This window comes from Alligator sinensis, unplaced genomic scaffold (genome assembly GCF_000455745.1).
Source record: "Alligator sinensis unplaced genomic scaffold, ASM45574v1 scaffold962_1, whole genome shotgun sequence".
In the NCBI taxonomy this organism is placed as follows: domain Eukaryota; kingdom Metazoa; phylum Chordata; order Crocodylia; family Alligatoridae; genus Alligator; species Alligator sinensis.
The window spans coordinates 96117-113271 of NW_005842404.1; the positions used below are offsets into that span (position 1 = coordinate 96117).

At 42.9% G+C, this 17155-nt stretch overlaps 1 protein-coding gene across 1 annotated transcript in view; it reads right to left on the minus strand.

Moving 5' to 3' along the window:
* Positions 1-17155, minus strand: part of LOC102372828 — a 141717-nt gene that overhangs the window by 51469 nt on the left and 73093 nt on the right. Inside the window, exons 24-27 of the mRNA XM_025211391.1 lie at positions 6295-6443; positions 5011-5122; positions 2912-2961; positions 1227-1403 (exon numbers count right to left, since the gene is read on the minus strand). Of these exons, the coding sequence (XP_025067176.1) occupies positions 1227-1403; positions 2912-2961; positions 5011-5122; positions 6295-6443 (488 nt within the window). The remainder of the gene's footprint in view (positions 1-1226; positions 1404-2911; positions 2962-5010; positions 5123-6294; positions 6444-17155) is intronic.

A 17155-nucleotide genomic window follows, 5' to 3' on the forward strand; every position in this document is an offset into this window, starting at 1 on the left:
ACTTGGTCATGGTTAGAGTATGAGGGTTGAAGGAAAAAGAGAGGCAGTTTTAAATTTCTCCTCCTCCCAGCAGTTTGGCTGCCACTTTGACAGTACTTTGAAGTTATCTGAGCTACTTTTGATTTGCTTTCTTGTGTGAACACTAAACAGGAAACTCTTCACTATTCCAAATGCATTGGAGTAGTTTGTTGTTAATATCAAGTGCATTGAAACTGACTGCTAAATATGACACAAACTGAGGTTGAAAAATGCAGTCAGGCCTTTCAGCATAGGAAAGAAGTGAAAAAAACCCTCCTCCTCCTTCCCCACCCTCACAGCAGCCCAGAGAACATTTAAAGAACGAGAAGGGAATTTTTTCTCCATTGTTCTTTTTAAAAAAATCCAGAACTGCAATTCATAGTACAAGGGGCAGTCATATAGTCATGTACACATACATACACAGAATTTTTCAAGAAGTGCAAAAGAAGCCATTAGTTAGCTAATGAGTCCCTTCTTGGGTGGCAGAAAACTCTTGACCAAAAACACATTACCTTATGTCATAATATACCACCCTATTATGACTTACAGATATGATTGCCCAACAAGGCCTGGATGATTCAACCATTCAGACAGAAACAGAATCAAGGCTGAACACATTTGTCCTTGCAATAAGATGGATGCTTCTGAAATGTTCTGTGGTATCTCTGTACTAGGCATCTACATTTAATCTTTAGAATAGAAATCAAAAAGGAGGGCAGAAGAACAAGCACCACAGCACTCATCTGGCATTCAGATGTAAGTAGCCAGGTTGTGGGAGTCAAGTAGGGCCACTGCCAAAAGAATTAATCTGCACTAGTCCTTCAACCCAAGGCATTCAAGTGAAGGAGCCAAAGACTATACTCTTACTTATTAACAAGTTAAATGTAGGAGTTAAACAAAAGCTAAGTGTAAAACCTCTTCAACTAAACTGGGTTGAAGCTTAAGTGCAGGGTTTACATTTTGGAAATACCTAATGTTTCATTTGATTGCTCTTTCCACACTTTTTTTAGAAATAAGGATATTTTAAAAGATTTCCCTGTGCAATCTTTGGAGTCATTGTGCACTATCACGGCAGAAACCGATCATGCACAGAGACTGACAGAAGATAGGTTTCAAAGAACAAGAGGAATGTTGTCATCTTTACTTAGCAATCTCTCCTACTTTGGAGCCTGGGTCACAAGAGACATGTTCTTGAAGATACTACAAACCTGGGACTGGCCAGAAGGTTTTCCTTTGAGTGTCTTTCCCCCTTTTTCTCTTGAGGTAGCCCAATCATGAAGTATTTGTCTCTGATGACAGGGAAAGCTTCCAGTAGATTCCTTAGGCTATTGTAGCATGCAATGATCTGACCTCTCAGCGCATGGTGTGACATTCGATGGCTCAGGCTACAAAGCACAAAAATATGTATATGCAGTACTGCGCAGTGAGTCATTCCGTAATCCTCTTGGTTCTGTTCCTTTTCTATACTGACATACCCTGCAGCATCTTCCGCTAAAATTATCAGCAGTAGTTGGCTATTCTACTGTGCTGTGAAACTCAGAGGGATAAAAGTTATGAAAGCAATGTTAATATATTTTGCAATTCTATAATTCCTTATACCTGATATTCTCAAAGCCCTTTAAAAATACCCATGAATTCATACTCACAGCTGCTCTTTTGAAATAGCTATAAATACTCATAGGGTGCAACTAAAGGAGCAATTAATGTAATGAAATAAACAGTGGCACAGCTTGCACCTGAGTCAACTGCTCCTGGTTGCAAGGTTTACACATGTGCCCAGGACCACAGCAGTTAGAGCCAAGACAGAAGAGTCTTGGACTGGCAGTGGGCCCAGGGGATCAGCCCTGGGCTCTGAGTGGCAGCAGTGGGTGGCAGAGGGGCTGGCTGGGGCATAAGGGAGCTAAAGCGTGGGGCTAGCTAACAGGCAGCTCCCACACTCCAGCACTCTCGAGCCCCAGCCAGCCCGTCACAGTCTACACGTGCATTTGATTGCACAAAAGTACTCTGCCATAAGATAGTACTGTCCCTGGCAGTGCTATCTTATAGTGGAGTTAATTAATCTACTGAGCCCTAATACTGGCACATATATAGACTGTGACGCTTTACTGTGGAACTAATTAGTCTACTCTGCAGTAAAGTGCACATATAGATGCACCCATATTGTATCTTCAAGTGCCCATATCTATGAAATATTGTCCTCTCACAGCACCTAAGGTGTCTTGCTGACAAACTGTATGAATGTACAATGGGATGGATACTTGATATATTAAACAGCTGTATTGAAACTTGTCAGCGTGGCTTGTTTTTTCAGTCAAAACAGCATACAAAATTCCTCTTTAAAAGAAGTACTTACTGGCACCTTGCAAAAGGATACAACTATTGTCATTAACATCAACAAGAGCAAACTCCCACTGACAAACACTGAAGCTAAAGTAAGGCCTATATAACTCTAAGATATTTTTGACATTCTCAGCTTAAAGCAGGTTTGAATAGATCCAACCCAGGTTTGAAACTCTTCTTCCTCTTGCTCCTTCCTTCCCTTGAGTCACTTCAATCCACCAAACGAATCTGCAGGATGATCTGTCACCCAGATCCACAACTCCATCATCACTCTCTGATTTACTCTGCCACTCTCAACTTTTACTATGGTTAAGTCCTCATGTTGACCCTTCTCCTCACCTACTAAATACCATCTAATCATCAACCTTTTCCCTCAGCCCAGTCCTGGAGAAAGAGTGATGCCTGTTCCAGTGTGCTCTCTCCAGAATTCTGCTTTTAACTCTTGCCTTTCTTCCACTAAGCCAATAAATGTAGTTGTATCTCATAAAAAATGGATCCTGTTCTAACCAGAACCTCAGCCACTCATTCAAGCATTTATCTTCAGCATACTCACTTATGACAGTATTCACCAATAACTTCCCTCTTGATTTTCAAAACTTCATCCTAGAATAAAATAATTTTTAATTAGCAACATCTCTACATACCTGTATGCATACCTTGCATCAAAAAAGCAGAAACACATATTTTACATACTGTTTTATGCATGTATTAAACAAGGTCTTATAGGATACCTCAGTACATTCTTTTAAAGCTGTATTGAGAGTGAATTTCAGGCATGATTTTAGCCAACAGAGCAGATCTTGGAAAGAGTTTATTAGGACAATAATCAGTTTCAGCATAGGTCTTGCATTTAGGTCACGTGTACCAAACTTAGTCAATAAACATTGCAATGCTTTTTCTCAAAAGAGTATTCTACTAATAGTTGCTCTCCCCTATATGTTAATACTGCTTATTAAATTGATTACATAGTTTGTTAAACTAAATATGTTAAACTGAAGAATATTTTTGAGGACTTTTGATAAAATATTTAGTGAGATTTTGGGGAAAGACGGGAGCTGAGGAGAGGTGTGATTTAAAAAAATCTTTCATCATCTCTGTTCAGAACTAAATTTAACTTCTAATGCATTCAGGACAAGACCTAGAGTTGCAAGCAAATTCAAAATGGGATCTATGTTACTTAGTTTCTAGACACTGCATTAAGATGGTTTCCAAAATCTGGTTTTATCTTGGAGCATAGATTATAAAGAATCTATTTAATTTTCTTATAAGACTAACCACAATTTGCTAAAAAATAAAATGACATACTAAAAAGGCTTAATAAGAAGAGTTCTCCTATTCTAAGGTCTATTTTTAACCAAAGTCCATGATGTATGCTTCATAGGAGTAAAATTCCTTGATGTATCAATATGAAACACCAAGTGTGGATAGGACATTCTTCCTAATTTCAGCTGAAGATAGTTCCAGCTTAAGTTGTGCTAGTAAGTTAACTTCGCAAGAGCCACCTGCAGATTGGTATTCCCTTTTGTATATGGATAAAATAATTGACCACAGGTTAAAAATGGGCAGGGCTTTACTGCACATCAGATACTCTGTGGTAACTGCCTGTGTGGCTCTGTGGTAGGTAGACGCTAAACCCCAGTAACTTAGGTCTCAACAAAAAAAAGGGAAATTTAATTTCCATTTACCATAGAGTAAGGGCATATAGACACCAGTAGTAACAGTAGATGATCTAATGAATGATAAAGTCCTGTCTTGTTATAATCTTCTGTAGAATTGTTTATATGTCCATGCTCTAATTATCGATCATTGGACTTCAGGTGTTGCTACAGAGTGCCTACTGCAACTGAAGGATGCAGGAGGGTCAAAGGTGTCCTTTAAGTTACCTTGACTACAGAATCATGAAACTGAGGTCAGGACAGGCCATTTGTTAAATAAGATAAATCCACCTCATGCTCAGATTCCTTCTCGGCTTTATTTATTTATTTGTTTATCAATTTATTCATTTTACATTTAAATCTCACACTTCTATTCCTTGTAACACACATTCTACAGCAAACAAACTAGACACTTAGAGGGTCCCCATCACCATAGTATCCAAATGCCTCATCACCAATGATGTAATTCAAGGGTGGCTAACATGCAGCACCAAGTGGAATGGGAAACTTCTGTGTGTGGCTCACAGCAGATCAGGGAAAGGACAGGCAGCAGTCTCAGATAGGGCAGGGAACAAAAAGCAAAGCAGCAAATTGGGCAGGGAGCAGAAAGCAGAGCAGGAATTAGGTAGAGGAAAGTAATTAGAATGGCATTTGGGGAGAGCACAGCGCTAATTTGTGGCACGCCTCCCCAAATGGTTGGCCCTTGTCTTTACAGCCCATAGTAGAGCAGGGGACTACTATCATCCCTATTTTACAGATGGGGAATTGAGGCCCAGAGGAACTGAGTGATTTGTTCAAGGAAGTCTATGGCAGAGCAGGGAACTGAGACTTGGTATCCTGGGATGAAGCCCTAACCATAACGCCAATCTTCTCTTTACAGTAATTACAGGCTGAGAGTTATGTTGGTGCCTTAACAAAATAAAAGCTAACAAAAACCTTAGTATAGTGCTGAAAGTTAACAAAAATGTGTCTCTTCACTAAAGGTACTTTGACTCACAGGGTTTTGCATCCTGCTGCCCATGATTTCTTTTTTCTCAATGAACGTGTTTAGCATCCGGTCCCGTGGCCCCAATTTCTCCAGCTGGATAGAAATAAAGGCTTCTGGAGGTCTAAGAGTAAAGACAGACATTACACCTGAGCTCTGAAGCCAGGAACAGGAAGAGTTAGCTATCAAGATGCACCAAGAATAAATCCAATCTGATCTACAAAATTGTTTTAGGTTAAACAGAACACCTCATACAATTCAAATAAAAACATTTTGGGATGTATATAATAGACTTTATGGGGTAGCTGAAATATACAAGACCCAGATACAGACTGTCAATATACTTAATTTTTTATTTTATTGAAAATTAAGCATGTGAAAATAGATAGAGCCCCAATTAAGAATATCTTCTCAGGCAGACCAAGGGAGTTGGGGGAAATTCCTTTTTGTTTTATGAATGCCCTTTTATTTGTAAGCTTCATTTTGGGTTGTAACCCAACATTGGAACAGGATATCTGGTGAACTGTCTAATAAAGTGAACTATTCTGGACACTGTGTTCTCATGACTGAGTACAGGATGCCTCAGAAGTTAGCTAAAAATGAGACATTCATCACAGGGTGTCTATTCTGGTTGCCTGTGAATTGACTAGCCCAGACCAGTGATATATTGTGCAATAATCACTCACACCTAAGCACACGGAAAAAGGTCTGGGCCCAGTGCCTGAATTCTGCCTGACAGCAAGCCTTTGCAAGGTCCAAGACCTACTTAACAACTGATTCCAACTGATTCATACCAGTCCCTCCTAGATACACAGTTCTCCATGTCAGGCACAGGCAGAACAAACAGGCCAAGAAAGCAGCATAGACTACTGGGCCTAATGCAACTGACCACGCAGGAGATGTAGGATCAGGCTGAGGACAAGACCATCTGTTATCTGCCATAGATCTGTAACTGTCTAGACCTTTCAAGAATATGGTTGCAAAATTCCTATGCTAAACCTGCATTTCTTATCGCCTTATTACCCCAAAAGGGTTTAACTTGAAGTTAGAGTCCCCACTTACAGAGGGACTTTGAAGACGTATGTCTAAAAACAGGGATTCAGGGAAGTCCACTGGCCAAAAAACAACATCAGTATAGGCCTGGGAGCATGCTTGAGAGACCTAGAAGAAAGAACAGTACCCAGTACCTCCTTAGACCCCAAGGAGCAGAGAAGCACCAGGGCCCCAGGACTGGGCTGCACTGACATTAGACTGACAGCCACAAAGAGAGGGGAACTGCTCTGGTCATGACCATACCTTTTAATGGTTCGGTGCATATCCAAATGGCGCCCTTTAGCATATGGAATAGCCGGTGCTACTGCCAACTGATTTTCTGTCCCATACCCAGATCTAGAATTTCTCCCACTTGCTGAACTGCTCCGACTCCTCAAACTTACATTTCTTTCCTGTAATATTATGAGCAAATTTACTCTTACAAGGAATGTCAGTATGGTCTATTAAATTAAATTAATACAGGTTAGCAATTCAACATGATGTCTGTGTCCTAGCCATGTAGGATAATAATTCACTAGGAACCCAGAAAGCAGAATAAAAAGTTCTCACTGAGCACAAGAATAACAAAACTGTGGAGACAAGGAGAGTTAAAGAAAAGAGAAAAATGATAATTCAGATCAAGTATTCTCTATACTGCATCAATAAAGATATCCTGCAAAGTCCACTTTCTCAAATATATCTAAATTCACCATTTGATATTCAGATGAGTTGTCCTAAACATGAAGAATGAAAAAGTAGTTGTATAAAACTAGACACATATCTTGTAATTTACATATGCATCTGCCTATTAAACAGCAATCGCCAGCATATGCAGAAGGGGTTTTTCACAAGGTTCAAGCAGAGACTGGGAGTAACGTTTTCAAAAGCGCCCAGATACTTTGAAAGCCAAGGGGAGTGAAGTTCCTAAGTGCTACTGATGCTTTTGAAAATGGAATTCAGGCTCCTATGTAATCTGGGCATTTTTGAAAAATGTATCTTAAATACACAGCAGTCTATTGTGTGCAAGGCAAATAGATAATAGTTTAAATTAACTGATTCCAAATCTCCATTAGTGGTCAATCTGTGTTTTGATTTGAATTACAAATAATTGTTCACACTAACATGTGTTCAGGCAAACTAAAAGGAAATTGGTCCAAATAACCCTAATTGTTTCAGGGATACTCTCATGTATAAAACTGGAAGGTTTCCAGCTTTCATCTGGAAAATTCCTCCACTAAGCCTGACTTTGCTAAGTTGCAGTCTCCCCTCTGAAGTCCAAGGGAAGGTCAAGTACTCTGGGGAGAAGGCTGGACTTGCTGACTTCACCAAAACAATCATTCCACAGCTGCATTGTTTCCAAAACATTGCAACATAAATCCAGTGACAAGGCCCTGTTAGGTGGAACCCCTCCTCTGACTAAAAGATGTGGTCAGCAAATACCATAACCCAAGAACAAACTAGCTTTGTTGCTATTACCAGAAAGACTTGATGAATAGAGAGCTGGTTCTACCTGCTTTACTGACTATTTGCTGAGCCAACCTGATTTGACATTGCTTGAGTCTTTGATGTGAGAGGCTGAAATGGGGACAAGGTGATATTCTGCATGGAACAAGATGGATCAGAGATTCTGGTTCCTCTGTAATAAGTTACATAGGGAACACTTGCCAGGCAGATTCAGCATATCAGGATGAGGGAGTCCAGAGTACTAAATGTTATTGCTTTCACATTTTATGGTACTTTCTACTTGTTTCAAATACTTCAAAGATGAGAAGTGAGACCCTTATCTTCATTCTGTGCCCTGTTCTGTCCCTTTATACTGCATAAAAGGGTCAGTGTGACACCCAAATGATTCATATGCAGCTAGATAAAGTTTCCTTCATTACAGATGCTGATGGGCAACTTGGGAAGAAGCGATCATGATACATTAGAATTCCAGATCCTGAGAAAAGGAAAACATGAGGTCAGCAAAATTAGGATGCTAGACTTCAAAAAGGGGGATTTCATCTAACTCAAGGAGCTAATAGGCATGGTGTCAGGAAAGGATAGACTGAAGGATAAAGTCACCCAGAAGGGCTGGGAGCTTCTAAGGGGCACAGTACTGGAAGCCCAACAAGAAGCTGTTCTGACATGATGGAAGCACAAGAAGAATGGCAAGAGACAAATATGGCTGCACAGGGAGCTTCTAAAATGCCTCAAATGCAAAAGGAAAGCATACAAGCAATGGAAGAATGGGCAAGTCACCAAGGAACTGTACCAGGAAATAGCAAGAACCCACAGAGACAAAACTCAGGAAGGCAAAGATAAAGAACAAGCTGCACCTGGCAAAGGAGGTTAAGGACAACAAGAAGCGACTCTATAAGTATGTTGGCTAGTAAAGAAGGACCAAGTAAGCTGTGGGTCCCTCTGCTAACAAGTCAGGGGGAACTCCTAACTGAAGATAGGAAGAAAGCAGAACTACTCAACAGCTCCTTTGCTTCAGTCTCCACAAAAAAATTAAGCTGCAGCCAGACATCTAATAAGGATCATCTGGGTAAAGAAGGGGGCAAGTTGAGGGAAAAGATAACAAAAGAGATGGTCAGAGAGCTTTGTTGGGTCTGAATGAATCCAAGTCAGCCAGGCTGGATGAGCTTCATCCCAGGGTCCTAAAGGAACTGGCAGAGAAGATCTCAGTCGATGCATCTCCAGCAAAGCCAAAGAGGTGATTCTTTTGTTCTACTCAGCACTGGTGAGACCCCAGCTGGAGTAACGCGTCCAGTTCTGGGCACCACACTTTAACAAGGATGTGGACAAACTTGAGAGAGTCCAAAGAAGAGTCACCCGTATGATCAGTTTTAAAAGGCAAGCCATACAAGAAAAGGCTGAGGGATCTGGGACTCTTCAGCCTGAGGAAAAGAGGGCTGAGAGGGGGCCTGGTAGCAGTTTACCGCTATGCTAAGGGAGTACATCAAGGGCTCAGCGAACAACTGTTCACCAGGCCACCCAAGAGGAAAATCAGGAGTAATGGCCACAAACTCCTGGAAGACTGATTCAGGCTCAACATTAGGAAAAATTTCTTCACAGTCAGGGTGTCCAGACTGTGGAATAAGCTCCCTCCAGAGGTGGTGCAATCACTGACCCTAGAAATCCTCAAGAGGAGACCAGACAATCATCTTGTTGGGGTCATCTGACCCCCAATTATCTTTCCTGCTTCGTGCAGGGGGCTGGACCCGATGATCTTCCAAGGTCCTTTCCGGCTTTACAATCTATGAAATTATAATCCCAGAGCCCTTGGCAATAATCTTCATGAAGTCATGGGAGATGGGCCAGGTACCAGAGGACTGGAAAAGGGCCAGTGTAGCACCACTTTTTGAAAAAGGCAAGAAAAGAAGGAGGACCCAAGGAACTACAGACCAGTTAGCCTCACCTCAATACCTGGGAAGTAACTGGAGCATATCCTAACGAAAGCCATTTGCAAACACCTGGAAGAGGAAGGGCTCATCACAGCAGCCAGCATAGATTTATGAAAAGCAAATCATGCCAAACAAACCTGATCTCCTTCTTTGACAAAGTAACTACTTAGGTGGATTAAGGGAATGCTGTAGATATAGTGTATCTGGACTTCAACAAGGCTTTTGACAAGATCCTGCATGAACTTCTCATAAACAAAATGGAGAAATGTTGGCTAACTAAAACTACTGCAAGGTGGATTGATAACTGACTCGATAGCTGCAAGCAAAGTGTAATTATTAGTGGGTCCATGTAAGAATGACAGGAGGTTTCAAGTAGAATCCCATGGGGGTATGTCCTGGACCTGGTGCTGCTCAATGTGTTCATTAACAGTTTGGATGCTGGCATAGAAATCTTCTTGGGAAAGTTTGTGGGCAGCATGAAACTTGGAAGGATTGTGAACACATTGAAAGATGTGAATGCAATTGAGTAAGATCTCATCAGATTGGAAAGCTAGACTACAGCTAACAGGATGAAGTTCAATGAGGACAAATGCAAAGTGCTAAACCTCAGAAGGAATAATCAAAAAGAGAAATATAAAATGGATGACACCCGGCTAGATGGCAGCTCTGTAGAAAAGGACTTGGCAGTCATGGTAGACCACAGGTTCAATATGAGTCTGCAGTATAATGCAGCTGTTCAAAGTGCGAATGTGATTTTGGGCTGCATCAATAAAAACATTAGGTATAAGACACAGGAGGTGATAGTGCCTCTCTATTTGGCACTAGTTAGGCCTCATCCTGAGTACTGTGTGCAGTTCTGGGCTCCACATTTTTAAAAGGATGTGGAGAAGATGTGGAGGGTCCAGAGGTGGGCAACAAAAATGATCTTGGGCTTGGAAAGCAAGCTATACAAAGAGAGTCGGAAGGAGCTAGGTATGTTCAGCTTGTGGAAAAGGCACTTAAGAGGGGACATGATAGCAGTCTTCAAATACATGGACTTGAAAGGCTGCCACAAAGAACAGGGAAAGAACCTTTTCTCTCTTGCCGAAGGGAGGAGGATGCAGACCAATGGCTGGAAGTTGCAGCAATGTAAGTTTAGATCGCATATCCAAAAAAAACTTATTCACTGTGAGAATAGTGAAGCAGTGGAATAGACTGCCTAGGAAGTTGTGGACTCCCTATCACTGGAGGTGTTCAAGAAGAGGTTGGACAGCATTTGGTCAGGCATGATCTAGGCACAGCTATGTCTATGTTCTACCATGGGTATTTCCCATGCTTCTGGGATTTGCTGCTTGTCCCCTCCCACGCTTTTCTGTTGTATGATGTGTCAGGGTGTGTTTAAGCCTTCCCAGAGGTATTGGGTACTGGCTACAGGCATTGGGTGCTGACTGGGGACTTTGACCGGGGTGTGCCAATGCTCCTGCTGGGATTAAAGTCAGAAATTTCTGACTAGAGGGCCTTGGCCCTCTACTCAGGGTCAGACTGATCATCATATTTGGGATCAAGAAGGAATTTTACCCCATGGCCAGATTGGCATGGACTGTGAGGGTTTTTGCCTTCCTCTATAGTAGGGGTGTGGGACCTGGAACCTCTTGAGCATATATTGACAACATTTTATAGTAGCAGGACATTGGCTGCCATGATTCCCTTGCTTTACCTGTGGCAGGTTAGGGTATTAGGTCTGTGTTGTGTCAGGGTTGATAGCATTCTTATGTAGAGTTTAAATTATGGTTGAATGGGATGATTTGGATAGATATGATCCTGCCTCAGGCTGGGGGTTGGACTAGATGACCTCTGCAGGGCCCTTCCAGCCCTACTTCTCTATGATGGTACAGAAGCTGGCTATTAGGGCTGCCTGCCATGGATCAACTGGTAAGACCCATAGAAGTCGGTGTGGACATTTAGCTTTGGGGTGGTCTGGAGAGGCTGCCATAACACTGGGAACTTCTCCAACCATAGAGCAGTCCAGGAAGGGGAGCATACAAAGCATGCCTAAAGTCACACAATTCTCCCTAGCTGCAAGCTCTGTATTGGCACAGGCCCTCAGCTTACATTTTTTATACCAAGTAGTTAAAAATTAGCCCCTGAAAGCTAATAGGCTTGCACTTCTGACAACCTCCAGCCCTGAAACAAACCAAAGACACACATCCATCAGTCTGGGCATCTGGAATCACTATCATTGGGTGGAAGAGATGAGCTGATCCTGCTTTAAGCAGTAAATCTTAATTTCCCTCATGAGTGGATAAATGAGCCTATGGAGATAAGCCAGCAAAAGAGTCCAACAACTACAGCAGGGCCTGAAAAATGATTTTCTGTCTCTTTGTACATTGTCCATAGAGGAGGAAATGTTGGCAGACCTTCCTCTGGCACCAAAGCTTGCATTTCTTGCATCTCTGGCTGAAAAGTGAAAGATTAACGGAATTGGCAAAAGCGGTGGTTTCTCTTCAGATTCACTATGCAAACAGTAGTCTATTAATCACACTTCCTTAAATGACAAAGCCAGGGTCAACATGTGACATGAGAAGATAAATGTGTGCTCTGGATACATGGGCTAGACCCTAAAAGAAGATGTAACCCTACTTACATACTGTGTATGTGACCCTAGGGTACATACTGTGACCTTAGAAAAAGATGCCTGGACACAGAAGAGGTTCTTGTATCTGTAGTAAATATGGTCATATGTGAATCTGAGGAATGGAGGTTTTCAAAACCCAGCTGGACAAAGCTTAGACTGGGATGATCTAGTTAGGGCTGGCCCCGCTTTGAGGAGGGGGGTGGACGAGATGACCTCCTGAGGTCCCTCCCAACCTTAATTTTCTATGATTCCATGACAATCATATTGCCAAATTAGTATGGTACATATCAATATGCTACTAAACAGATCTCTGGAGTCTAGGAATCCTCATGGAAACAATGCAGTTTTCAGGGCAAGATCCATGACCAACACGAAAATGGAGAATAGGTGCAAGGATCGTCCTGGATCTACGAAAGACTGCCTTGCTCATAAGTTAAAGAGGTAGTAGATCTCCTGGAGAATCAAACTGTTCACAAAAATTCCAGCAATTGGAAATCTGAGGAATCTTTTTTAGCCAGGAACACTGCCCGGTTGCTTCCCTTCCCAGCATATTTTGTTTTCCAGCAGAACTTCTTTTCTTATGCATTTACACTTGCAATACAAGCATCTTTTTTTTTCTTCCTTAGTCTTGAATAATTGATGCATGACTTCCCAAATTCTCTGCTGTGGCTATTGCTCTGTTGGTTCTATTAATTGTTCTGGCTTTCTGTTAGTTTGATTAGATAAGCTAATATTTACTGATTGTAACTCAGAAAAGTCTAGTCCAGAAATGTATGCGGTACTAACTGAATGATTTAGTGCCACAAAAAGCCATCTGAAAACTTACATATTGTCACTGCCATGCTAAAAAAAAATAATATTTTAGACAGTAAAATATGTCTAAGTGTTTGGAAAAATCAGTCTTTATTCATTAGGGCACAAAAAGCTATTTCCAAAGTTAAGAATATTCATTGTAGTTGGCTGAGAGCCATGGCAGCAACCACTTGTAAAGCAGTGCAAGGAAAGAGTTTAGAGAGACTTCAAGATTGGAAGTGCATGAAGAAAAGAAATTCAAATTCACTAGGGATTGTGATATTGAGGAATTTGGATTTGTTCTGGTTAGGAACAAAGACGCCCGTTTTCAAAGTTCTCTGGGAAAGGAAATGGAGCCCAGCTTTTGGGGCAGTCTATACAATACGCTACCCTGGAGCCACAGACCTCACAGATGGCTGCTCCAAGTCGCAGACCATGGGGCTATTGCTGATTCTGTGGGAAGGCTGCCTCAGCTTCACCAGAAGCTCAGTGAGATCAGACTGTGTCCATGAAAGGCTCCATTTTGCAGGATCAGCAAATTCTGGCAAAACAAAGTTTTAACAGAAGTTATCTGATCAGTCCTATCCAGAATAGATTTCCTCAGGCTATTGTGGAGAATAACAGGCTCAAGGCAAGTGTATGAAGGAGTGCACAGGGTAGATCCAGGGAGGGTGAAGTGGTACAATTGCACCCCATTTTGATTCCTACTCCACCTAAACTTTAAAACCAACTGCCTGGGAGGGGAAGCCTCATTTCTCTTCCAAGAATGGTGATACAGTCAATTGACTTCATAGCTCATTATCGTCTCCCTAATGCCTGCTAATCTCTCTCCACTCCACAGATGACCCTCTCTCCTTTTTAATGGTTTTGATGTTACACTATTTAAACTATCCTTTGTTCTACAATTTTGCTGTCTGTTAGTCCTGCCTGGTAAGGTCTCTCTTCTATTTTACAGCCCTGCAGACTGTTTTTAACTCTAGCTAAAAACTTTAACTCAGGTATGTTAATCTTAACTCAGGTGTAGAAATAACTGACACTGAACTATTTGACACACTGTCAAGATGCTCAAGAAGATTAGATTTTGGTTTATGAATCTAAAAAAGATGAAAATGTAACTATGACTACAAGACTAATGATACAATATCCTTTGACTATTTTTACCTAATGTGTTGTGTGTTTTTTTTTAATTATATACATTCTAGCACATTAGTGCACATTTCAGTAGGGGTATTTGTTTTTGCTTTGATCTTAAACTTAGTAACTTATAGTACTCACTCTCTATCATATTAGTAAAGCTTCCAATTTTGCCTTAACTGGAGAAAATTATGTGTTGTGTTATGCGTGATGATCTGCCACACCATCCCCATTTTCAAAATCCTAGATCTGCTTGTGGGACTGCAAGATCATATTGGTATGCAAGCATGCTGTGGTGTGACTTAGACTCACCAGGGGCCAGGATGGTAAGTTAATGTCAGTAGCATAACTAAGGTAGGACAACCATGGCAGCTGATCCAGGTGCTGTTATGGAGGATGGAGGAGGCAGAAACCACCCCCCACTGTTACCTCAGTTGCACAACTGCACTAACAGCACAGCAGCAGCCCAAAGTCACCATTGGCTCCCATGTATCACAGCTGCCCCATGTGCCTGACTGCGTTGTTACACCTCTGATTGTCTGGCTGATATTCAGGAGCAGATGGTACCTGCCTTGAGACAGGCAAAGTGCAGTAGCACAGGATACCCCCTCCCCAGTCCACTGCATCTCTTAAGCAACCAAAATGCCAGGTTGAGAAGCTGAGATAAAGTCGTTTTTTTTTTCTTTTTTAAGCTGAGAAAAGAACCTGTGCAGGAATCAATATTATATGAATCTCACGGGCTAAAGTGTGGATAAATTGCTCATGGGAATGCACATTCTCCTCACTTGAATGCAGAATAAATAGTCCCTAACCTGTTCTTTTGCTGCTGTTGGCTGCTCACCTCCTCCCCAGACTGTGCTGCCAAGTGTAGTAATCTGGGACCTGACCTTGCCTGTGAAGACTCAGGTGAAAAAGGCATTGAGCACTTCAGACTTTGCTGCATCCTCTGTCACTAGGTTGCCTCCCCCATTCAGTAAGGGACCCACATTTTCCCTGATCTTTTTGTTACTGACATACTTGTAGAAACCCTTCTTGTTACCCTTCCCATCCCTTGCTAGCTGCAACTCCAATTGCGCTTTGGCCTTCCTGACTTCATCCCTGCATATACAAGCAATTCTAACATAATAAAAGGCGTAGTCTGTGTGTCTGTCTGTCCATGATGCTTTTGCCCAACTGCACATATGCAGATTGGCTGCGTGGGCCAGGGGCGGGGCCAGCTGAGCTAAAACAGGAGCCCTCTGCCACGCTGCCTCCTCCTGCAGCCTTCGGTGTGGTGGCTCCCTCCTCCCCACCTCTACACGTGGCCAAAAAAAAATTAAAAATTGGGTAGAGCACTTTAAAAGTGGCAGGACCAACTGAAGAAAAGTGGGAGCCCGCATGTTGTACCGGGGTCAGACCTGAATGGGGGAGGGGTGAGGGAGTGGGGTTGGACCCAAAGCGGTGTGGGGGGAGGGCGTGGGGCTGGATGCGTGGCTCCATCCCTGCTGGCCCTCATTCCCCCGTCATTCTTGATGGACAATTTGCTAGTTCTCTTATAATCTTCACTAGTTGTCTGTCCAAGCTTCCATTCCTTATAAGTTTCCTTTTTGGGATTTAGTTTACTGAAGAGTTCCCTGTCAAGTCAGGCTGGTCTTCTGCTGTACTCGCTAGTCTTCCTGCGCATCAGGATGGTTTGTTCCTGTACTCTCAGTAAGACTCCTTTAAAGTACAGCTAGCTCTCCTGTATTCCTCCCCCCTTCAGTCTGACTTCCCAGGGGATCCTGCCCATGAGATCCCCACCAGTTCTTCCCTGTTTGTGAGCAGCAGGTCAAGAAGAGTGTGGCCCCTAGTTGGCTGCTCCAGCACTTGCACCAGGAAGTTCTCCCCAACACTCTCCAAAAACTTCCTGAATGGCTTGCACACTGCTGCCCTCCCAGCAGATGTCAGGGTGATTGAGGTCCCCCATGGGAACCAAGGCCTGTGATCAGGAACCTGCCACTAGCTGTTTGAAGAAAGCCTCATCCACAACATCCTCCTTGTCAGATGGTCTATAGCAGACTTCATAGAAGACACATAGGGGAGACAAGGAGTGAGGCACATGCCCCCTCTGAGATTGGCCCTTGCCAGCTGGGGAGTGGGGGGCGACAGCTGGTGCCCCCCCAAGAATGTGGGGGCACCGAGAGAAATGCTGGCAGCACATCCAGTTTGCTGCTGGACCCCCTGGTTGGCAATCAGCAGCTGAAAGACATCCCCCCAGTCGGCAATCGGCTACAGATGCCCCCCCAGGATCAGGAGGCACCAGTCGCCCATGGCAGACCTCCACCATGACATCACCCTTGTTGCTCTCTGACCCTAACCCAGAGACTTTCAACAAGTCTATCTCCATTTTCATACTGGAGCTTTGAGCATTCATATGGCTCTTTTACGTAAGACGCAACTCCTCTTCTTCTCCCCTGCCTATCATTCCTGAACAGTTTGTATCCATTCATGACAGTGCTCCAGTCATGCGAGCTATCCCACCAAGTCTCTGTTAGTCCAATCACTTCATAATTCTGTTACTGTGTGAGGACTTCCAATTCTTCCTGCTTGCTTCCCAGACTCCATGAATTCATGTACAGGCACTTAAGGTAACTAGTCGATTGCCCCGATTTCTCAGGAAGAATACCACCTCTGCTGCCCCCTCCTGCTTGCTCTTCTTCCAGGTCACCCACTTCCCCACTTATCTCAGGGCTTTGGTCTCCAACCCCTAGTGAACCTAGTTTAAAGCCCTCCTCATGCTCATCTAGTCTCTCTCCTCTTGAACAATCTTCACGTACTTCACAAGTTCATATATCAGGATCACATATAACTGAACATGACACCAATAATCTAATCCATAACTGAGATGTAGCCAGCTCTGGCTGAAACACTGGGGGCATAAGTATGGTAATAAAACCAGGACAGCTGCCCTGGGCACTGACCCCAGGCTGGGGTACAAACAAAATGGTTGCCATCACAGGTGCATGGTTTTGCCAGTGGCAGCAGCAGCAGCAATTGAAAATCGCCACTACCGTCATGTGTGGCAGCCATCCCTGGGTGCCTGGCCATGTAGTTACACCTCTGTGAAGCTCCATAGCTGTGCAACAGCAGGCAGAAATTCATAGATTCATAGATGTTAGGGTCGGAAGGGACCTCAATAGATCATTGAGTCCGACCCCCTGCATAGGCAGGAAAGAGT